Genomic DNA, 16,876 nt, shown 5'->3' on the forward strand with positions numbered 1-16,876 from the left:
CCATGTATGTGCCCCACTGTCCCATCTATGCCGGTCGACGCGTCAGTGAGTTGGGTTTCCTGCTTTGCTGGGTCCAAGATTTGGCTTTTACTCTCTAGTTACCTTAGTAGCTTTGACTTTGGCGTGGGAACGTGGTCGGTCCCTGCCGCTCATTACTTAATTCCGTTCCCTTGTCCATCTGCACTGTACATCTTTTCTTAGATCCAGAATCCTTCAAGATCTCGAGGCGCTGCGGCCACTCTCTTTGCTTCCATCTTCTAAGTTAAGGTGATCACCTGCTTGGACTACACGATCCGAACGACGAGCCACGACAAACGATACCACGACTGTTTATTCTTTCAGCGACTGAACCAAACTGCGATTGCGTCTACCTAATTCTCCCAACCATTTGGTCCCACCCTACCCCCAGATCGATCGGCCTACGAATACGTACGGTAGTTACGAGAGCCCCGTCCGCCAACACCCATCTTCCTCCTTACTCTCGACCTCCTATTTCTTCGTCCTCGACGGCCGTCGCAGGCGCCACGATACGGCGCAATTCATGTCCGCCCGACTACAATTGCCATCAATCGCACAACCTGCCGCCGCGGTAGGCTCTTCCTCACCATGGACCTGATCAGAAGGGCCACCAGGGTGGCTCCCAGCAAACCTTCTCTACAACTACCCCTCGATGAGAAGAGGGACTCCAAACACAACAAGGCTGTCGACAATCGCATGGCCTTCTTCCGTAGACCGCTGCGATTAAAGGGGAACTCGACGATTTCTGTACCTCTGGGCGTGGTTATCTTTTTCCCTATGCTTGTTTTAATTCTTATTTTTATTCTTTTCGTCAGCCATCCCAGTTCCCCAGGCAGGGGTTTCCTTATACCAGGAGGTGCTGCCCCTAAAATGCGGTATGTTTGATATCCCCGGTTTCGGCATGGCCCTAGCTAACAAGAGGAAAAGGAAAATTAGCGAAAAGTACGACAAGGTGTTCGTCGAGGGCTGTGCCCAGCCCGACACCAGCCAGCCCAGAGCCAATGCTGCTTTTGTGATATTAGCGAGAAATAAGGAGCTTGATGGTGTATTACAATCCATCAAGTCGGTCGAGAGACACTTCAACAGATGGTACCATTACCCCTATGTGTTCCTCAATGACGGCGATTTCGACGACAATTTTAAAGAGGCCATTCGAAACCACACTTCGGGCGAAGTTGAGTTTGGAAAGGTTGGACCTGACATGTGGGGGTTCCCGGATTGGATCGATCCCAAGGTTGTTAAAGAAGGCATTGCTAAACAGGGTGATGCTGCCGTCATGTACGGAGGTCTTGAGAGTTACCACAAGATGTGTAGATTCTACTCTGGGTAAGTTGAGGCAACTTTGCCCTTCAGCAGCGTAACTAACAGCGCATGTAGCTTCTTCTTTAACCATCCGTTACTGCTAAAGTATGAGTGGTATTGGCGAGTTGAGCCTGAGATCAGCTACTTCTGCGACATCACATAGTATGTTTGTTCTTCCCACAAGGTTTATGCATTGCTAACATGCAACAGCGACCCATTCCAAAAGATGATTGAACAAAACAAAACATATGGCTTTACAATTGCCGTCAAAGAGCTTCGCGAGACTGTCCCCAACATCTTTCGATACGCCTCTGCATACAAGCGACTCAACAACATTAAATCCAAGGGCCTATGGGAAATGTTTGTCGAACCACCTGAGGACGATGAGGAAGACTCGACCAAGGAAAGCGATACTTCTCCAAACGATAACAGTTTCTGGGATACCCTCACAGGGAAGAAGAAGAATACGATTGACCCCGAGTCAATGGAGGGAGAGGCCTACAACATGTGCCATTTTTGGTCTAATTTCGAGATCGCCAAGCTCAGCTGGTTCCGCAGCAAGGAGTATCAGGATTTCTTTGAAATGATGGACCGAAGTGGTGGCTTTTGGATGGAACGAGTATGCAAGCCTAACCTCCCTTTTATAACAATGCTAACATTCCTTAGTGGGGCGATGCTCCCATCCACTCCCTTGCCGCTGGCGCTCTGCTTGGACCCCAGGACATCCATTACTTCCGAGACTTTGGGTATCGACACACGACAATCCAGCATTGCCCTGCTAATGCACCCAACAAGCAGCTCCCTCGTGAGCCTTACCTAGAAAAGACGACATTCCCGGAATACAAGCGATTCGAGGAAGATGACTACTGGGAGCAATGGGACGACGTGCAAGAGGGCGGCATTGGCTGCCGCTGTAGGTGTGATACAGATGTCGTCGATGTTGAGGGCAAGGAAGGATCTTGTCTGGCTGAATGGGTCGACGTTGCTGGCGGCTGGGCTCATCCATATTAAGGCGCTCGAATACTCAAGCTTGCTTCAGTATTTGTACACTATGGACCGATAGATGACACCATATTCGAGCATTTCGATTATCAACGGCGCTTCAGGGGCATGAGCTACTTCGATTTGACCAAGTCACGGGGATTCTTACACATTTGGGGATAGGATAAAAAAAGACGGGTGCGGCGTTTTGCTTTAACAAGAGGATCTGGTCGTTGCTGTTACAAGGCTTTCGCCTGTATATTTCGTTCAGAATGCTCGTTCGCTGCTGTATTACAGTACAGGACATGGCAGATGCATTGTGTGGAATCTGCTCCATATACGGTTTCGGAGGTCTTTGCATGTTCGGATAGATGATGTGTTTTGTACTCAAGAGATTCTGAGAGTACCTGCAAGGTATTAATGATACATTCAGGATGAGAGATCGCTCATTCCTAGATTTAACGTCTGCTTGAATTTTGTCTCATACGTTTTGAACTGTCTATATACATGAAGACCATAGCCCCAGCTGTTACTTCAGCATTCGCATTACTAGCTTCAAGCCAAACACCTTGCAGCCAGGTTTCGATTGTGTTGATTCAGAGGTAGCGTAGGCAATCAGAAGCTGGCAGGTCGTGGCGTTGGAGGCCCTTGACTAACAGCACTGCCTTCAGCTGAACACCACAATTCCAGCCAGACCCACTGTTCATGATCTGCCTTACAAGGACTGAGTCCTACCTAGATAGGTATATAGTCTTGGATGTCTTGATGGGTGACCGGTTCTAACATCAACAAACTTACACTTCTGCTATATCAGATATCCTCTGAAGAAGCCTCTTGATCACTCTATTTCACAATGGATACATTGCATCGTGTCTCCGAGTATCTCTTCGGTCCTGCGATTCCTCCCCGGGAACCATGCGGGAGAAAAGTGCAGATCATGTCAGACCTTCATCTAGAGCTCAATCGCCAATACGCGACTTTCGACTTTCCCGTCAAAGCGCCCTTTCTCATTCTGGGCGGTGATATAGGCCGCATGGTCGACTATGGCATGTTCCTCCCCTTCCTTGCTCGCCAAACAGCCCGCTTCGAAAAGGTCTTTTTAGTTCTTGGTAACCATGAGTTCTACGAAATGGGCTACGAAGATGGCATATCAAAGGCCAAAGAATTGGAGAAGGAGGAGACTCTGGAAGGAAAACTTGTGATTCTAGATCGAAACCGCTGGGATGACCCTGATTCGAAGCTCACCATCGTCGGCGCAACGTTATGGTCCAAGATCCATCCCTCGGCAGCCGAAACTATCACTCTCCGTGTCTCGGACTACAAGAAGATTTCGGGCTGGTCCGTTGCCAAGCATAACGAGTGTCACGCCCGCGATCTCGCGTATCTCAGCGAAACCGTCACATGCCTTGGTAATCTCCCTACAGAATCCCAGCGGACCGTTCTGGTGGTGACGCATCATGCACCCTGCGTGGCAGGGTCTTCGAAGCCCGAGCATTCGAACGCTCCGTTCAAGACTGCTTTTTCGACGGATGTCATTCAAGCGAGGGAGTTTGCGAGGGGCGTTGCGGTGTGGATGTTTGGGCATACGCATTACACGACAGAGTTTAAGAAGGGTGGTGTGAGGGTTGTTGCGAATCAGAGGGGATATGTTCTGGGGTACAAAGGGCCTACGTTGGAGGATACAAAGGGGTTTAGTGATGAGAGGGTTGTTGAGTTGTGATATATAGGTGGTTCTCTCGGACTAAGGAAGGGTGTTGGTGTTTACTGAGTTTGGAGTCTGGGTAACAAGGTCAATTATATATCAATTACTATATATCTATAATAATGCATCATTTCAACCTACTCTGGGTACCTATTTATCAGTACTTAGGAACATATTAATTCGTATGTCGGGAGAACTAAAAGGGCACAACTTGATGCAATGGTAATGAAAAGGCACCAGCGGACACAGACAAGCCCAGAATTTTTCAACGGAAGAACTACTACCAACAGTCTCATATTTTATGACTTTGAGCAACCCCCTCAACGTTATTTGTGAAAAGGATGCTATAGTCTTTTGAGAATATGCTTCGTGTAAGTCAAGAAGCTCTTACACTAGCCGATTTACTACAAGTTCTCAGATGATCAAGAACAATTGTTAAGCGTTGAGCATTAATACATGTATGAAGTAGTAAGATTCTATATTTCATTTAATTAAGGAATATTATTATACTTTTCTGATGTATTCATTTTAAACTTGTTATAAGTGTATACAAGGTGGGAATTAATTGGTGGCCTGAGGCATCTACCGCCCCAGGATTGGCGTTGATGCGCTAAGGCTGGAACCTCCAAAAAATTGGTTACTGTCGACTTGGAGATCGCCAGCATCAACTTCCAAACTCACGGCCACGGCGCCCTTTCCAAGACGATGCCACCTCGAATCTCTCCCTTCAGCACACCACTGTGCTGCAGGACGGCCGCAAATGCCCCTGTCTCGTCGCTGACTGCCTACCTCGCTGGTCTCTCGCTCCAGACCAGAAATGCGTCCATCCTCGGCAGCCTCGCCAACACCCCAGGTGCCATGCACCAGAAGAAGCGGGTTGGTCGTGGTCCTTCATCCGGACATGGAAAGACATCTGGTCGCGGTCACAAGGGCCAGAAGCAGCACGGAAAAGTCAAGCCATGGTTCCAGGGTGGTCAGACACCTTTGATCGTCAAGCACGGTCGAAAGGGTTTCAGCAACTAGTGAGGCACCTACGATTATCCCCCGACACGAAATTGAAGGTTTTGGGGGATAAAATGTTCAATTGACTAACAAGTCCGCAGCCGAGCCCCTCAAATGTCGGAAGTCAACATTGACCAAATCCAGGCCTGGATCGACCAAGGACGACTCGACCCCGCGAAACAGATTACTCCCAAGGAATTGATCGAGTGTGGGATTATCGGAACTCTTAAGGACGGTGTCAAGGTTCTGTCCCGTGGTGCAGACACTCTCAAGCAGCCCATCAATGTTATGGTCTCTCGTGTTTCTGCCTCAGCAATTGCCGCTATCGAAGGCGCCGGCGGCAAGGTCATCACCCGATACTACACAAAGCTCGCCATAAGACGACTCTTGACTGGCGAGTCGGTTAACACAGACAAGCCTCTGCCCCAAGGTGCGGAGCACGTTGACACTGTGCTGGCCGCAGCCCGCGACGCACCGTTCCGATACCGACTACCCGACCCCACCGGCCGTGAGGATATCGAATACTATCGTGACCCTGCGCACCGAGGATACTTGAGCCACCAACTTGCGCCAGGCGAGTCGCCCAGTTTGTACTTCAGGGTTCCTGGTGTGCACAAGATTAAGAGCGAGGTTAAGAAGGAGAAGGCGGCCACCGAGGAGACTCTTTTCTAAGAGCTGTGTGGGGTATGGCATGTTGATGAACTGTATTATAATGACCGAGTATAGAGACTTGGATGTGAAAACAAGCAATGTACAACCAATTGAAACTCTTAGACTGAAGACGTTGATTCAATCTGATGAATGCATCGATATTCGAGATCAGTCAGCCACAGCTTGACTGACAGTTTGTGGCGTTGCCAGGAACATCCATTTTAGCTGTTACAGGACATGACTTTGATGGAGATGCACATGGAGAAGTGGGAAGTGGGAGCGAGGTACGTACCAATGACGCTCCACAACAGCTCTGTCCGGACGCCGGGTTAAAGGTCATGTCGCAGACCCAGACCCAAGTCTTCTCCACCTGGAATGACTTCACCAACCTCCCGGTTGCCTCTCAATTCGCGTGTATTTCGTCGCTAAGGTTGCTGTACGGCTTACTGGTTTTGCTTCAGCTCTTTCAGTAGCTATTTGTTACATCGCTGGCTCGCTATCGCGCATCCCAGACCATTGCGCTGAATAGCCTCTCTCTTTCACGGCCTCAATTACGAGTCGCCTACCTATACTACGTTAGACGAGACGACGGATCTACATACAATCGCTCCAAGAGTTATCGCGACTCAGCTGATCGACATCAACAAGACTGGTACGCGCCGCAAGATAGCTTTACAACAAAATACACGACATACAAAATCACAATGTCGCTATTTGGTTCGTCGCCGACTGAGGAGAGTCCGGCCTTGAGCCCGACTGGTCCTGCTCGACGTGGTGGTGCTGGGCTCTTTGATGAAGAGTCCGCATCCAAACCATCAAACAGTCTCTTTGCCGACGACGACTCCCAAGATTCACCTTGGGATATGCCTACGCCGCGCAAGCAGCAGAGTCGTGCCGACCTCATCCGCAGCCTCCTCGCCGGTAGCGACGTGCCCGACAGTTATATCGAGATCTTCGATACAGTAGTGCGCGAAGATGGAAGCGGGGGTCAGGTCACCTCTGGAGGTATCGCAAAGCTCTTTGCTACAGCCAGGCTCGGAGCCGACGCTCAAGCTCGCATCATGTCCTTGGTCGCTCCAGGTGGCGGGGATATCAAGCTAGGTCGAAACGAGTTCAATGTGCTGCTGGCCCTGGTCGGCCTGGCGCAGGAAGGTGAAATCATAAGTCTTGATGGTGTTGATGAGCGACGAAAACGTAAGTATTGATTCATATTTCTTCGATTTCCACTTCGCATGAAAGAATTCGCGTCATGCAAATGACTTTTGCTTGCCAAGACTTACAAGCTGCGTTATCATCTGGTCCATGCGATACCATGTCACATCAGTGCTGGCATATCCCCCCGGTGGTTGGTGGGGACACTACTACTCGATGCAGCTAATAACTCATTTCCATCACAGGCCTTCCGCAACCCAAGCTCGCAGGTCTCACTGCAGAGCCCATTCTACCTCCAGTTGCTGAACTTTCTGCGAAACCTCCTCAGACGCCTCCCAAAGATAATCCTCCTCAGCAACAGCAAACTCCGCCCGCGCAGCCGCAGCCACAGCCGCAGCCTAAGCAATTCCGTCCAGCTATGGAAGACCCCGAAGACGACCCATGGGGCAGCCCCGATATGCACAAGACCCACGATCACGGTCCAGCCAAATCCAATGGTGCCCAGCGCCATAACACGAATGGCCATGCCGCCTTCAGCCAAACACCCCCAACAACAGTAATCGATACTCCTCCTCTGACTCATGTCGCGTCGCCTCCTACAACTTCGCCGAATCGTCGCAGACAGCCCAGCACCAACTCAGTAACGGGACCTGCTGGATGGGGATACTTCGATGGAGCCAATCCCACCGTAGGCGGCTTTGGCGAATCCCCAACTACTGCTGCTGTTCAGAATCCCTTCGCCACCGGCCCTACAGCAACCCCAAACATGCAGCCTCCTCCGGGTCTCCCCCATCATCCGAGTAGCGGTAGAGTCAGCCGTGGCGCTGAAGAGAAAGTCATTGTTACTCTTATGCCCGAAAAGGAGGGAGTCTTTATGTTCCAGCACCATAACTACGAAATCTCAAGCGTGAGGCGTGGTAGTAAAGTTATTCGCAGATATAGCGACTTTGTCTGGTTGTTGGACTGTCTGCACAAGAGATATCCATTCCGCATCTTGCCGCTACTTCCACCCAAGCGTGTAGGCGTAAATGGCAGTCATCTGTCCAACGATGGCGCTTTCATCGAGAAGCGAAGAAGGGGTCTAGCACGATTCCTGAACGCCCTCATTAGGCATCCAGTTCTTAACCAAGAACAGCTTGTTGTCATGTTCTTGACCGTTCCCACAGTAAGTTTTTCATGTCTCGGCGTATAAGCCAACTGCTGAAGCTAATGTCAGCATCAGGAACTGTCTGTGTGGCGCAAGCAAGCTACTATTTCTGTCCAGGATGAATTTACCGATCGAGCACTACCACCTGGTCTAGAGGATTCTTTGCCAGCTGAACTCGAAGATCTATTCTCCCGAACACGCAGTGGCGTCAAGCGTTCCGCCGAGCTTTACATTAACGTCTGCAACATCATGGATCGTCTTGTCAAACGAACCGAGGGTGTGGCTGCTGACCATGCTCGTATCGCCATGTCTCTGGCTTCGCTTACCGAAACGTCTGAGGATACATACTCGACAGACACCAACGAAGTTCCCTTGCTTAACGATGGACTCGTCGCCATGAGCAAGCACCTGAGAACGTGCCAGGCTTTGATGGAAGACGAGAGCCGTGGTTGGGACGAGGGTGTGCTGGAAGATCTCAAGCGCCAACGAGATGCTCTTGTAAGCGTACGAGAGTTGTTTGAACGACGGGAAAGACTTGATAAGGACAATATCCCTTACTTGGAGCGAAGAATTCAAACCAACGAGAGCAAACTTACCAGCCTGAGAGCCAAGCCAGAAGGTATGGTCAAGGCTGGTGAAATCGACCGTATAGCTGAAAACATCATCAAGGTAAATTACCTCTTTCCAACCCATTCTGGGCAGATTGTTAACAAGAAACAGGACAAGGAATCTATTGTTCAACAACACAACCGCTCGATTTTCGTCAAGGAGTGTATTCGCGACGAACTCAGCACTTTCCAGTCAACACAGTACCTCGTGAGCCGATGGAACCAGGACTGGGCTGGCGAGCGAGTCAAATATGCCGAGATGCTTGCAGACAACTGGCGACGGTTGCTCGATGAACTCGAGGGCATGCCGCTGGGTGACTAGAATGTGCCAGAGAGCCACCGAAGTTCATTTGAAACAGCGATTGATGCGTCTGAAGTATGGGACGAACTGCATTGGAGAGATGTCAGGTGGTAATTGAATATTTGAGAGAAGAAGAAGCGATGGTTGTGGTTTTGTCTTTTTTTGAAGTTACTGTTTGCGTTTAAAATGTGTCGCTTTTGTATCAAGACAGGTGTGTATAGGTTAGGAGGAAGATGGGAGTCGGTGGTAGGGAGAAAGAAGCATGAAGATATGTGCTCGATACCCTTCATTCATTTTAGTTTTGAACATTATTTCATAATAGATATCATGGCTGTTGTGTATATAAAGGCCTTTACTCAATAAGGGCGTTACACTCTACGCATAGTGGAAATATAATGGCCAAATGACCGCTTGTCATCAAATCTTCTATTATCATTTCACTTTTTTGTCTTATCCTGTCATCTACCAAGGTATCCCAACTAATCATCCATCTACCACTGATCTGTAACAGCGCCGTGTGAAGCATCGCCGACCAAGCGGGCATACTTGGCCAACACACCCCTCGTGACACGGGGCGCAGGGGGCTTCCACTCGCTTCGTCGCTTCTCCATCTCCTCGTCAGTAATGTCGACATCGATTCGGTTGTTAATCGCATCAATAGTGATCTCATCTCCATCCTTGACCAGAGCGATGGGACCTCCAACCATAGCCTCAGGCACAACGTGACCCACGATGAAGCCGTGAGAAGCACCACTGTATCGTCCGTCGGTGACAAGCGCGAGGTTAGAGAGACCAGCTCCCATGATGGCTGCGGAGGCCTTGAGCTGCTCGGGCATGCCGGGTCCACCCTTGGGACCCTCGTAGCGGACGATGACGACGAGGTTGCCGTCAGACTGCTTGATCTCGCTTCTGTTCAGGGCGTTGTTGAGCTCCTTCTCCGTGTTGAAGACGCGAGCCTTGCCGGTGAAGGACAGACCCTCCTTTCCGGTGATCTTGGCGACAGCGCCGCCAGGGGCAAAGTTGCCCTTCAGGATGCGGATGTGGCCAGAGTCCTTGATGGGGTTCTCAAGAGGACGGATGATGTCCTGGCCGGGGTCCAGACTAGGCCAGTCCGCAACATTCTCAGCGAGAGTCTTGCCGGTGATGGTCATAATGCTACCGTCAAGAAGACCACGGGCAACAAGCATCTTGATGACGGAAGGGGTACCACCAACCTTGTAAAGATCCTCCATGTAGTACTTTCCACTGGGGGCGAGATCGGCGAGGAAAGGGGTGCGGTCACTGGCGCGCTGAATGTCGTCAATGGTCAGGGGAACATCGGCGGTGTTAGCCATGGCGAGGAAGTGAAGAACACCGTTTGTCGAACCACCAAGAATCATGGTCAGAACGAGGGCGTTCTCAAAGGAAGCACGGGTCATGATATCGCGAGGACGAAGGTCCTTCTCCATGGTAGTGCGAATGACCTGGGCAGCACGCTCACACTCGCGACGCTTCTCAGGAGATTCGGCAGGATACGATGATGAACCAGGAAGAGTAAGACCCATGGCCTCGATGGCAGTAGCCATGGTGTTGGCTGTGTACATACCACCACATGCTCCAGCACCGGGACAAGCATGCTTCTCGATATCGTCCATGACGTCGGAGCTCTCGCGACCAGGTTCACCAGGGTTCGTCTTGGCGTGCAGACGGCCGTAGTTGAAAGCACCTGAGGCCTCGTAGCAGGTGCTGATGTTGATAGGCTTCTCAAGGAGATTGGAGTGACCCTTGCGGATTGTGCCGCCGTAAATCATGATGAAGGGACGGTTGTGGCGAGCAGCGGCCATAACTGTGCCGGGCATGTTCTTGTCGCAACCAGGAATGGAGATGTTGGCGTCATGGTGTTGGGCGCAGGTGACGGACTCGATGGAGTCAGCAATGATTTCTCGAGTCTGAAGAGAGAATCGCATGCCTGTTGGATCAGTGAGTGAGTGAGATTGTTATGTGTGGTGAGTTTTTGCTTACCCTCGCCGCCCATGGTGATGGCGTCAGAAACACCGACGGTGTTGAACTGCCAGCCGATCATGCCCTCCTTCTCAATGGAGTTCTTGACGATCTGGCCAAGATCAAGGACTATTATTCATAAGTACGTTTTCCATGAATTCTTTATATGTGTTACTCACGATGGGTACTGTACATGCTTGTTAGCATCTCAACTCGATGTATAGATTCACTTGACATTAAGACTCACTTGCAAGGGTTTCCTTGCCACCAAACGGTAGCAACACCGACCTGGGGCGCATTCTTCATTGTGTGCTGGTCCTTGACACCAGCTCCGTAGAGCATGGCCTATACACCAAGCCATGTCAGTAACGAGCAGTGAATTTGGGAGATATAACGCACCTGAGCTCCGGGGTAGTCATGCTCGCGGGTAATCTTTGTAGACCAACGGTTGAGAGCTCCTCCGGGAGGAAGGCAAGGGAAGGGAATGTAGTCGCTTGATTGCTTGGGATCGTGGGTGACTTGGTCCGCCATGATGATGTTTGATCAAGAGAGGATATCTCCAGTCTGTAGAAGTAGCTATAGTATGGGTACTATCCAGGTATTCAGTGGCCTAAAGAGCTGAGTCAGTTAAGAGCACAACTGTTGCATAACACAAAAGCGATGACGGAGAGAAAGGAAGATGAGGAGATGAAGTTGAAGTTGAGTTGCACGAAACATGAGACGAGAATCATAACCAAGTAAGGATTCCAACCCCACGAGCAAAGTGACTTTACTAACCTTTGGGGGTATCTCAAGGTGAGAGTCAGGCCAGGGCCAAGAGAGAGAAATTGACCAAAGACAAGCGTCGGATTAGACAAGAATTGTGGTGCGAGTTGCAGTTGCAGATGCAGATGCCGAAGAGCGGAGAAGCCTCTTTTTTAGTGTTGATATGAGGGGGACGATAAGTGTAAGCGAAATCTCTCTGTAGCAGTGAAGGGCTCTCAAGGTACTCCGAAAAATTGTTAGGAAAGAGGTCGAGATTCTTGTTGCCCTTGGAGAGTGGAGGAAGAAAGTGGCGAGGAGTGAACAAAAAGGCGAGACGATGATTATTGCACAGGCAATAGTAGCAGCAGTGGCAGTGACGGCAACTGGCAGCTGTGGATCACTGACAGCAAGTTGAATAGGTATTATTACAGGAATAAGTAAATCAATTGCTAATCTGAACCGAGAGAAGCTGCCTTTTTAAGGTCATTATTCATCTTGTTCATCTCATCCTTCGCTCCAGTCTTTTCCGGACCGAGCAAGTAAACTCGGTAATAATGTCACGAGAACATCCTCTCTTTTTCTATACTTGATATCCATTCAACCCCTCATCAAAGCAAGTTGATCATCATAGTATGTACATAACAAAAGCTGCGGTAGCTGTCGAGGAGGAGTCCACTTCCCGATTACCTAGTTAGTACAAAGCTGATGAAACCTAACTATAACCCCGCACATTCAAGCTTGGCCGAATATACCAATACCAGCTCTTGGTTTAGCAAGCAATTACGGGTCTGGAGAGTACTATAAAGTAGTTCAAGAATTACGCTGTTATAATAAAGTGACTGCTTAATGACAAGAGAAAGCAGACAATCAAATGGTCTTTGGATCAAAAGACGTCATCTTGAGTGCAGAGTAATGTTATAGGTACAACCATGACTTGGACAAGGTAATTCTCACGATAACTTCATTGTCAAGCATCGGGTCAACTGTCACCCCAAACAGTGTCCGGCTAAAAAGGCAAGGCCAGAAACAACAATTTATCCATCAACACCTTTTTGACTCGGTAATTTACATTTCATCAGCTCCACAGACAGACCTAAGCAGACCCATTCACTCAATGCACCTTCAGCCCCGGGTCCAACTCCGTTCTCTCCACCGGAGGCCCCGAACCTCGGATCGGATATCTTTGCGAGTTTCGGTTGTGCCCGATCCGAAGCTGACAGAGTAGTCTCTCGGCCGTAGAGATTATACATTCACCGACAAAGTAGACTAGTGGTTTTGACATGTTTCTTTCAACTATATACAATGCCGGTAACAGAAACATGTCAATGGGAATAACAACTGACCACAGCCACACATGATCAAGATTGATCAATTCATCTGCCACTTCATACAAGCCTTAATAAACGGTCCATGCTTTAAACAGTCCTACTATGGTCAGGATACAGCCACGCACGTACAGATACTCATCATTGTGAAACAGAGACTCGGAAACGTTTTGAAACCTAACAAGGTACGGATACTCAGCCAAGACATGTACACATACCTACTCTTCCTCAAAACTAGTCTACCGACTATACCATTACAATTCGGGCTTTTGCTGCGAAATGATCTTCAACCCACCTCGCACAGACAAAGTTCGCACGTATCACCCTGACTTTATGCTCTCCTCTCACGTCACTCGCGTCATGTCACATTGCATTGTGTTATTGAAACAGTAAATGATTCAACGTGAAGAAGATTATCAATTGATACCCGCCAACTTTTACCGCCGACAGGCTATATCCAATAGGTATTATCCTCCTCCCCGCAGCCTTCCAAATGTCCACTTAAGCAGTGGCAGAGGCTGGGCGTCCATCCTGAGCTTTGGCTCTCTTTTCTTCATCACCGTAATTTCATCAGTCCTCAACGTCAAAAGAGTTGGGCTGTAAAATATAAGGAAAATTGCCGAAGCAAGCCAAAAACGAATAAGAAAAAACGTAGGATAAAAAAAAAGACGACAAAAGCAAACCAAGCCAAATCCAAAGAGACTCTGAGCTCAACACACTGAGCTGGTCTGTAACCCCAAGCAAAAGACAAAAATCAGCCTATAGTATAGTAAAGTGTCCTTCCCCATCTGCGACAAGTGCTCTTCATGTCGTGTAGCAAATGCCGTGCATCTACCTCCTTTTTTCCTCCGCACAGGATGGTAAGTCCTACCCACTAAACAATACTAGGTTCGTAATAGGTAAAGCTAGAACGGTAAATGCGCGACCTGAAGTGAATGAAAGTGATATGTATCGTGAAAACGAGTGCGGGCGCAAGTATAATGCCCATGGCAGAGATGCCGTGTCGTGTGCCTCCCGCAGGGCAGGAGAGCACCAAGGTCGTTGGATGAAGTGAATTGTAGAAAGCAAAGAGTATTGTAGAATGGATATGCCGTAGTCTCACGCCATCCTCATCCCCTAATTACTTGGCCACGGGGTGAGGATCAAGACAGAGTTGAATTACCCGAGAAGTCCACATTCAGTGAGCGGTCTGCATCATACCGAAACGCTCCTCTTCCAGCCGTCTCACAATATCCCGATCGCGAGCGGTGCGAGGGTCAGCATCAATGCCAAGGATTGATGAGATCCGTGTCTTGTCATGTCCCTTTTGATAGGTCTGGTTTTGTGCGTCCTTCTCGGCCTGTCCTGGGCTGGAAGTGGGCGTGATGGGTGTCAAAGACGAGGGGCTGCAGCAAGTGCCAGTCTTCCAAGCCTGCTCAAGGGCAATGGGAGACGCCGAGGGGCCATACTCATTGGCGATGGTGGACCAGAAAGAGGAGCGGTGCGAAGAGTAGATGGAGTGGAGGCGGGAAAGATCGACATGCGAGGCGTTGTGAGCGGGAGGCGAAGGCACAACTGCAGGTGTGGGAGCAACTGAACAATCAAGGCGCAGAGGAGGTGTTGTCCTAGGATAGGATGCCGCTCGGTGGAAAGAAGCATGAGGCATCTGCACTGGGACGTCGACGGCGGGCGTGTTGTATGACTGGTGGGAAGCAGGAGGAGGGAGAGGCATGCCAGTAGGCTTGGGGAGGATTGATGGTAATCTGGGCACGTCACTGGGGCCAACAATGCTGGGGAGTTGGATGTGGCTGGAGTTGTTGCTGGTGCTGTAGGGAGGAGGGCTGTAGCTTCGCATGCTTCCACCGGGCGAGGCAGAGCGAGAGACAGTCTCGCGTGCTGGGCTTGGGATGTTCACGTTGTGAGTCTGAGAGATTTCCATGGAGGCACCCGATGAGACCGAGGCAGCACGCTTGTTGCGTCGGTTACTGCCATGAGAAAGCTGGTGGTAATGAAGACGGCACGCTAGCTCGGTCTTCTTGAGGTGGGCAGCAATGTACTTGTAAGGCATCTTCTGGAGTCGAGTCTGGATGAGATATGACTCCTGCGTTTAGTGTTAGTTATATGGTCAAGCAGCAACCTTGAACTGTGTCATAGACTCACCTCCTCGTCACTCCAAGCACGTCCACCGCCAGTTGATGAAGCCTTGCGGTTCTTAGTGATGCCATAATCGTGGCGGTCCATGGAATCCCTTGATGGGATATAAGGCGTAGGGGCCTGAGCCATCTGGTGAGAAGGAATGGCTGAGCTCATTGTCAAGGTAGTCATGAGTGGTCTCGTTCCTGGAAAGTCCACAATGGGTTGTCGTAAAGTCAGATCGAAGAGAGAAAAGAGAGTCGTTTATTTCGATAAATCGAAAGTCGTCGTATATGGTGGTCTTTTGGGTAAAGTCCAAGCGTGAAGCTGAAACCGATCGAGATGGTTGGAAAGGTACTGTTTTAAGCCAGCGAGATAATTAAACTCGAAAATACAGACACCGGATGGGACAAGTCCTCAGAAGTTGAAAGATGGTGGGATATTGAATCCAAAGAATAGAAGTGAAAACCGAGTGTCGGTTTTTGTTGGTGAACAAGGTCAAGGAGTGTTAGCAGCCAAACCAGTTGGTCCAAGTTGGTACTGTAACAGTAATGAGTGTTAGAGCTAACTGTGATGGAGAAAGAGTAGCTCGAGAAGTGAAGACAACACAAGACGCGACAGCGTTTCTTGAATGTTGTAAAGAAGAAAAGAAAAGAAAAGATAAGATGATATGTTTGAAGATTGTGAATCCAAAAGATGGAAGAGGGAAGGAGGGAAAGAAGTAGTTTTAGTAGGGGAGGGGCAGTAGATATTTCAATCCAGTAGGTGTCGTTCTTTCCTTAGTACCTGCCTGGGTAGGCTACAGGGCGGACAGAGGTTTAGCTACAGTGGGATACAGCTGCGTAGGGACGGTAGAGCACCCGCGTAACGGGGCAGATTACAACGGCCACGACGGTGGTGATGATGGTTCGGGGCCATGCATGGGGGAGGGGAGGGATGGAACAGGGTAGAGTGTAGGGGTACCTTACCTTACTTTACTTTACCGCACAGGAACAGGAACAGGGGCATCTTCCACGGGGGGTTTGAGATGGAGGAGGAGGCGTTCCAGACCTACATGACAAGGGTCGGGTTGATTGATGTCTTGGCTATGTTGAGTGTTGCAACAGGAACAAAACAATAAACTCCTCCTCCAGAACATCGCAGACGGAGCCGGTCGTAGAAGATGATTCATCCAGCATTTGTTGTTTCAAACTCAAAACAAATGCTACTACTGCTTAACCGGACGCTGGGCGCAAGACGAGACTAACTCAAGACAAGAGTTGACACATATTGGTTTTTTTTTGTCTGAACCCCAGAAGAAAAGAGAAACAAAAAAACAATCATCTTTGCCTTATTACAAGAAACGCCACACCTACACCTACTACTATGTACGTACTACATACAGTATGATTTTTGAGCCCCATCTCGGTGATATCTAGAGTATGTCCCCAACTAAAGTGACAAAATAGGCATATGGAGCGAACTCTTCCGCTGCAAAGAACGCCCGCCTCTTTCGTTGACAGGAAGCCCAGGCCAGGCCATTCAGGTAGGCAGGCTAGCAGGAGCCTCAAAGCGATCACACACATGATTAGTTGATAAAGGTGTCTACTCTACTCTACTCTAGTATGCTGTGGCTCAACTCACCCTTGCCTGGTAAAACGGTCACCACCGCAAGTAGCGTGCTCCAAGGAAGGCATTCAAACATCCATCGAACCCCGTACAACGGACATTGGAAGGGCCTGTGCGAAGTTTTGTTAGCTTTTACGAGTCTTGGCATCCCATCTTTCAAGCTCTCTAGGGAAATAGGCCGACCGTTGGAGACTGAATGGATAGTTATACAAGCTTCGCGTTACGTACATAGTTGTATTGCTG

The 16,876-nt window shown here is 49.5% G+C and overlaps 6 protein-coding genes across 6 annotated transcripts; 4 read left to right on the forward strand and 2 right to left on the reverse strand.

The window, feature by feature from the left end:
- Nucleotides 1–606: 606 nt before the first annotated feature.
- On the forward strand, nucleotides 607–2,331 carry FSST1_005601 (nucleotide-diphospho-sugar transferase; the record flags this gene model as incomplete). Its single annotated transcript, XM_083231894.1, has 5 exons — nucleotides 607–893; nucleotides 946–1,344; nucleotides 1,396–1,482; nucleotides 1,531–1,939; nucleotides 1,987–2,331. The coding sequence occupies 5 exons, from the start codon at nucleotides 607–609 to the stop codon at nucleotides 2,329–2,331; spliced, it is 1,527 nt and encodes a 508-aa protein (XP_083089031.1).
- Nucleotides 2,332–3,154: 823 nt separating this feature from the next.
- FSST1_005602 (Metallo-dependent phosphatase-like protein) lies at nucleotides 3,155–4,021 on the forward strand (the record flags this gene model as incomplete). The annotated part of the gene is made up of 1 exon (XM_083231895.1): nucleotides 3,155–4,021. One exon carries the CDS (start codon nucleotides 3,155–3,157, stop codon nucleotides 4,019–4,021), a length of 867 nt encoding a protein of 288 aa, XP_083089032.1.
- Nucleotides 4,022–4,365: 344 nt separating this feature from the next.
- FSST1_005603 (mitochondrial 54S ribosomal protein uL15m) lies at nucleotides 4,366–5,677 on the forward strand (the record flags this gene model as incomplete). The annotated part of the gene is made up of 3 exons (XM_083231896.1): nucleotides 4,366–4,374; nucleotides 4,619–5,025; nucleotides 5,107–5,677. 3 exons carry the CDS (start codon nucleotides 4,366–4,368, stop codon nucleotides 5,675–5,677), a joined length of 987 nt encoding a protein of 328 aa, XP_083089033.1.
- A 683-nt stretch (nucleotides 5,678–6,360) lies between these two features.
- Nucleotides 6,361–8,885, forward strand: FSST1_005604 (uncharacterized protein; the record flags this gene model as incomplete). The annotated part of the gene is made up of 4 exons (XM_083231897.1): nucleotides 6,361–6,850; nucleotides 7,054–7,973; nucleotides 8,025–8,624; nucleotides 8,676–8,885. The coding sequence occupies 4 exons, from the start codon at nucleotides 6,361–6,363 to the stop codon at nucleotides 8,883–8,885; spliced, it is 2,220 nt and encodes a 739-aa protein (XP_083089034.1).
- Nucleotides 8,886–9,355: 470 nt separating this feature from the next.
- Nucleotides 9,356–11,375, reverse strand: FSST1_005605 (dihydroxy-acid dehydratase; the record flags this gene model as incomplete). Its single annotated transcript, XM_083231898.1, has 5 exons — nucleotides 9,356–10,812; nucleotides 10,866–10,973; nucleotides 11,024–11,031; nucleotides 11,092–11,189; nucleotides 11,244–11,375. 5 exons carry the CDS (start codon nucleotides 11,373–11,375, stop codon nucleotides 9,356–9,358), a joined length of 1,803 nt encoding a protein of 600 aa, XP_083089035.1.
- A 2,715-nt stretch (nucleotides 11,376–14,090) lies between these two features.
- Nucleotides 14,091–15,217, reverse strand: FSST1_005606 (uncharacterized protein; the record flags this gene model as incomplete). Its single annotated transcript, XM_083231899.1, has 2 exons — nucleotides 14,091–14,993; nucleotides 15,053–15,217. 2 exons carry the CDS (start codon nucleotides 15,215–15,217, stop codon nucleotides 14,091–14,093), a joined length of 1,068 nt encoding a protein of 355 aa, XP_083089036.1.
- Nucleotides 15,218–16,876: the final 1,659 nt, after the last annotated feature.

The sequence above is a fragment of the Fusarium sambucinum genome, chromosome I (assembly GCF_050947815.1).
Source record: "Fusarium sambucinum isolate potato_lamoka chromosome I, whole genome shotgun sequence".
NCBI classification, from domain to species: domain Eukaryota; kingdom Fungi; phylum Ascomycota; class Sordariomycetes; order Hypocreales; family Nectriaceae; genus Fusarium; species Fusarium sambucinum.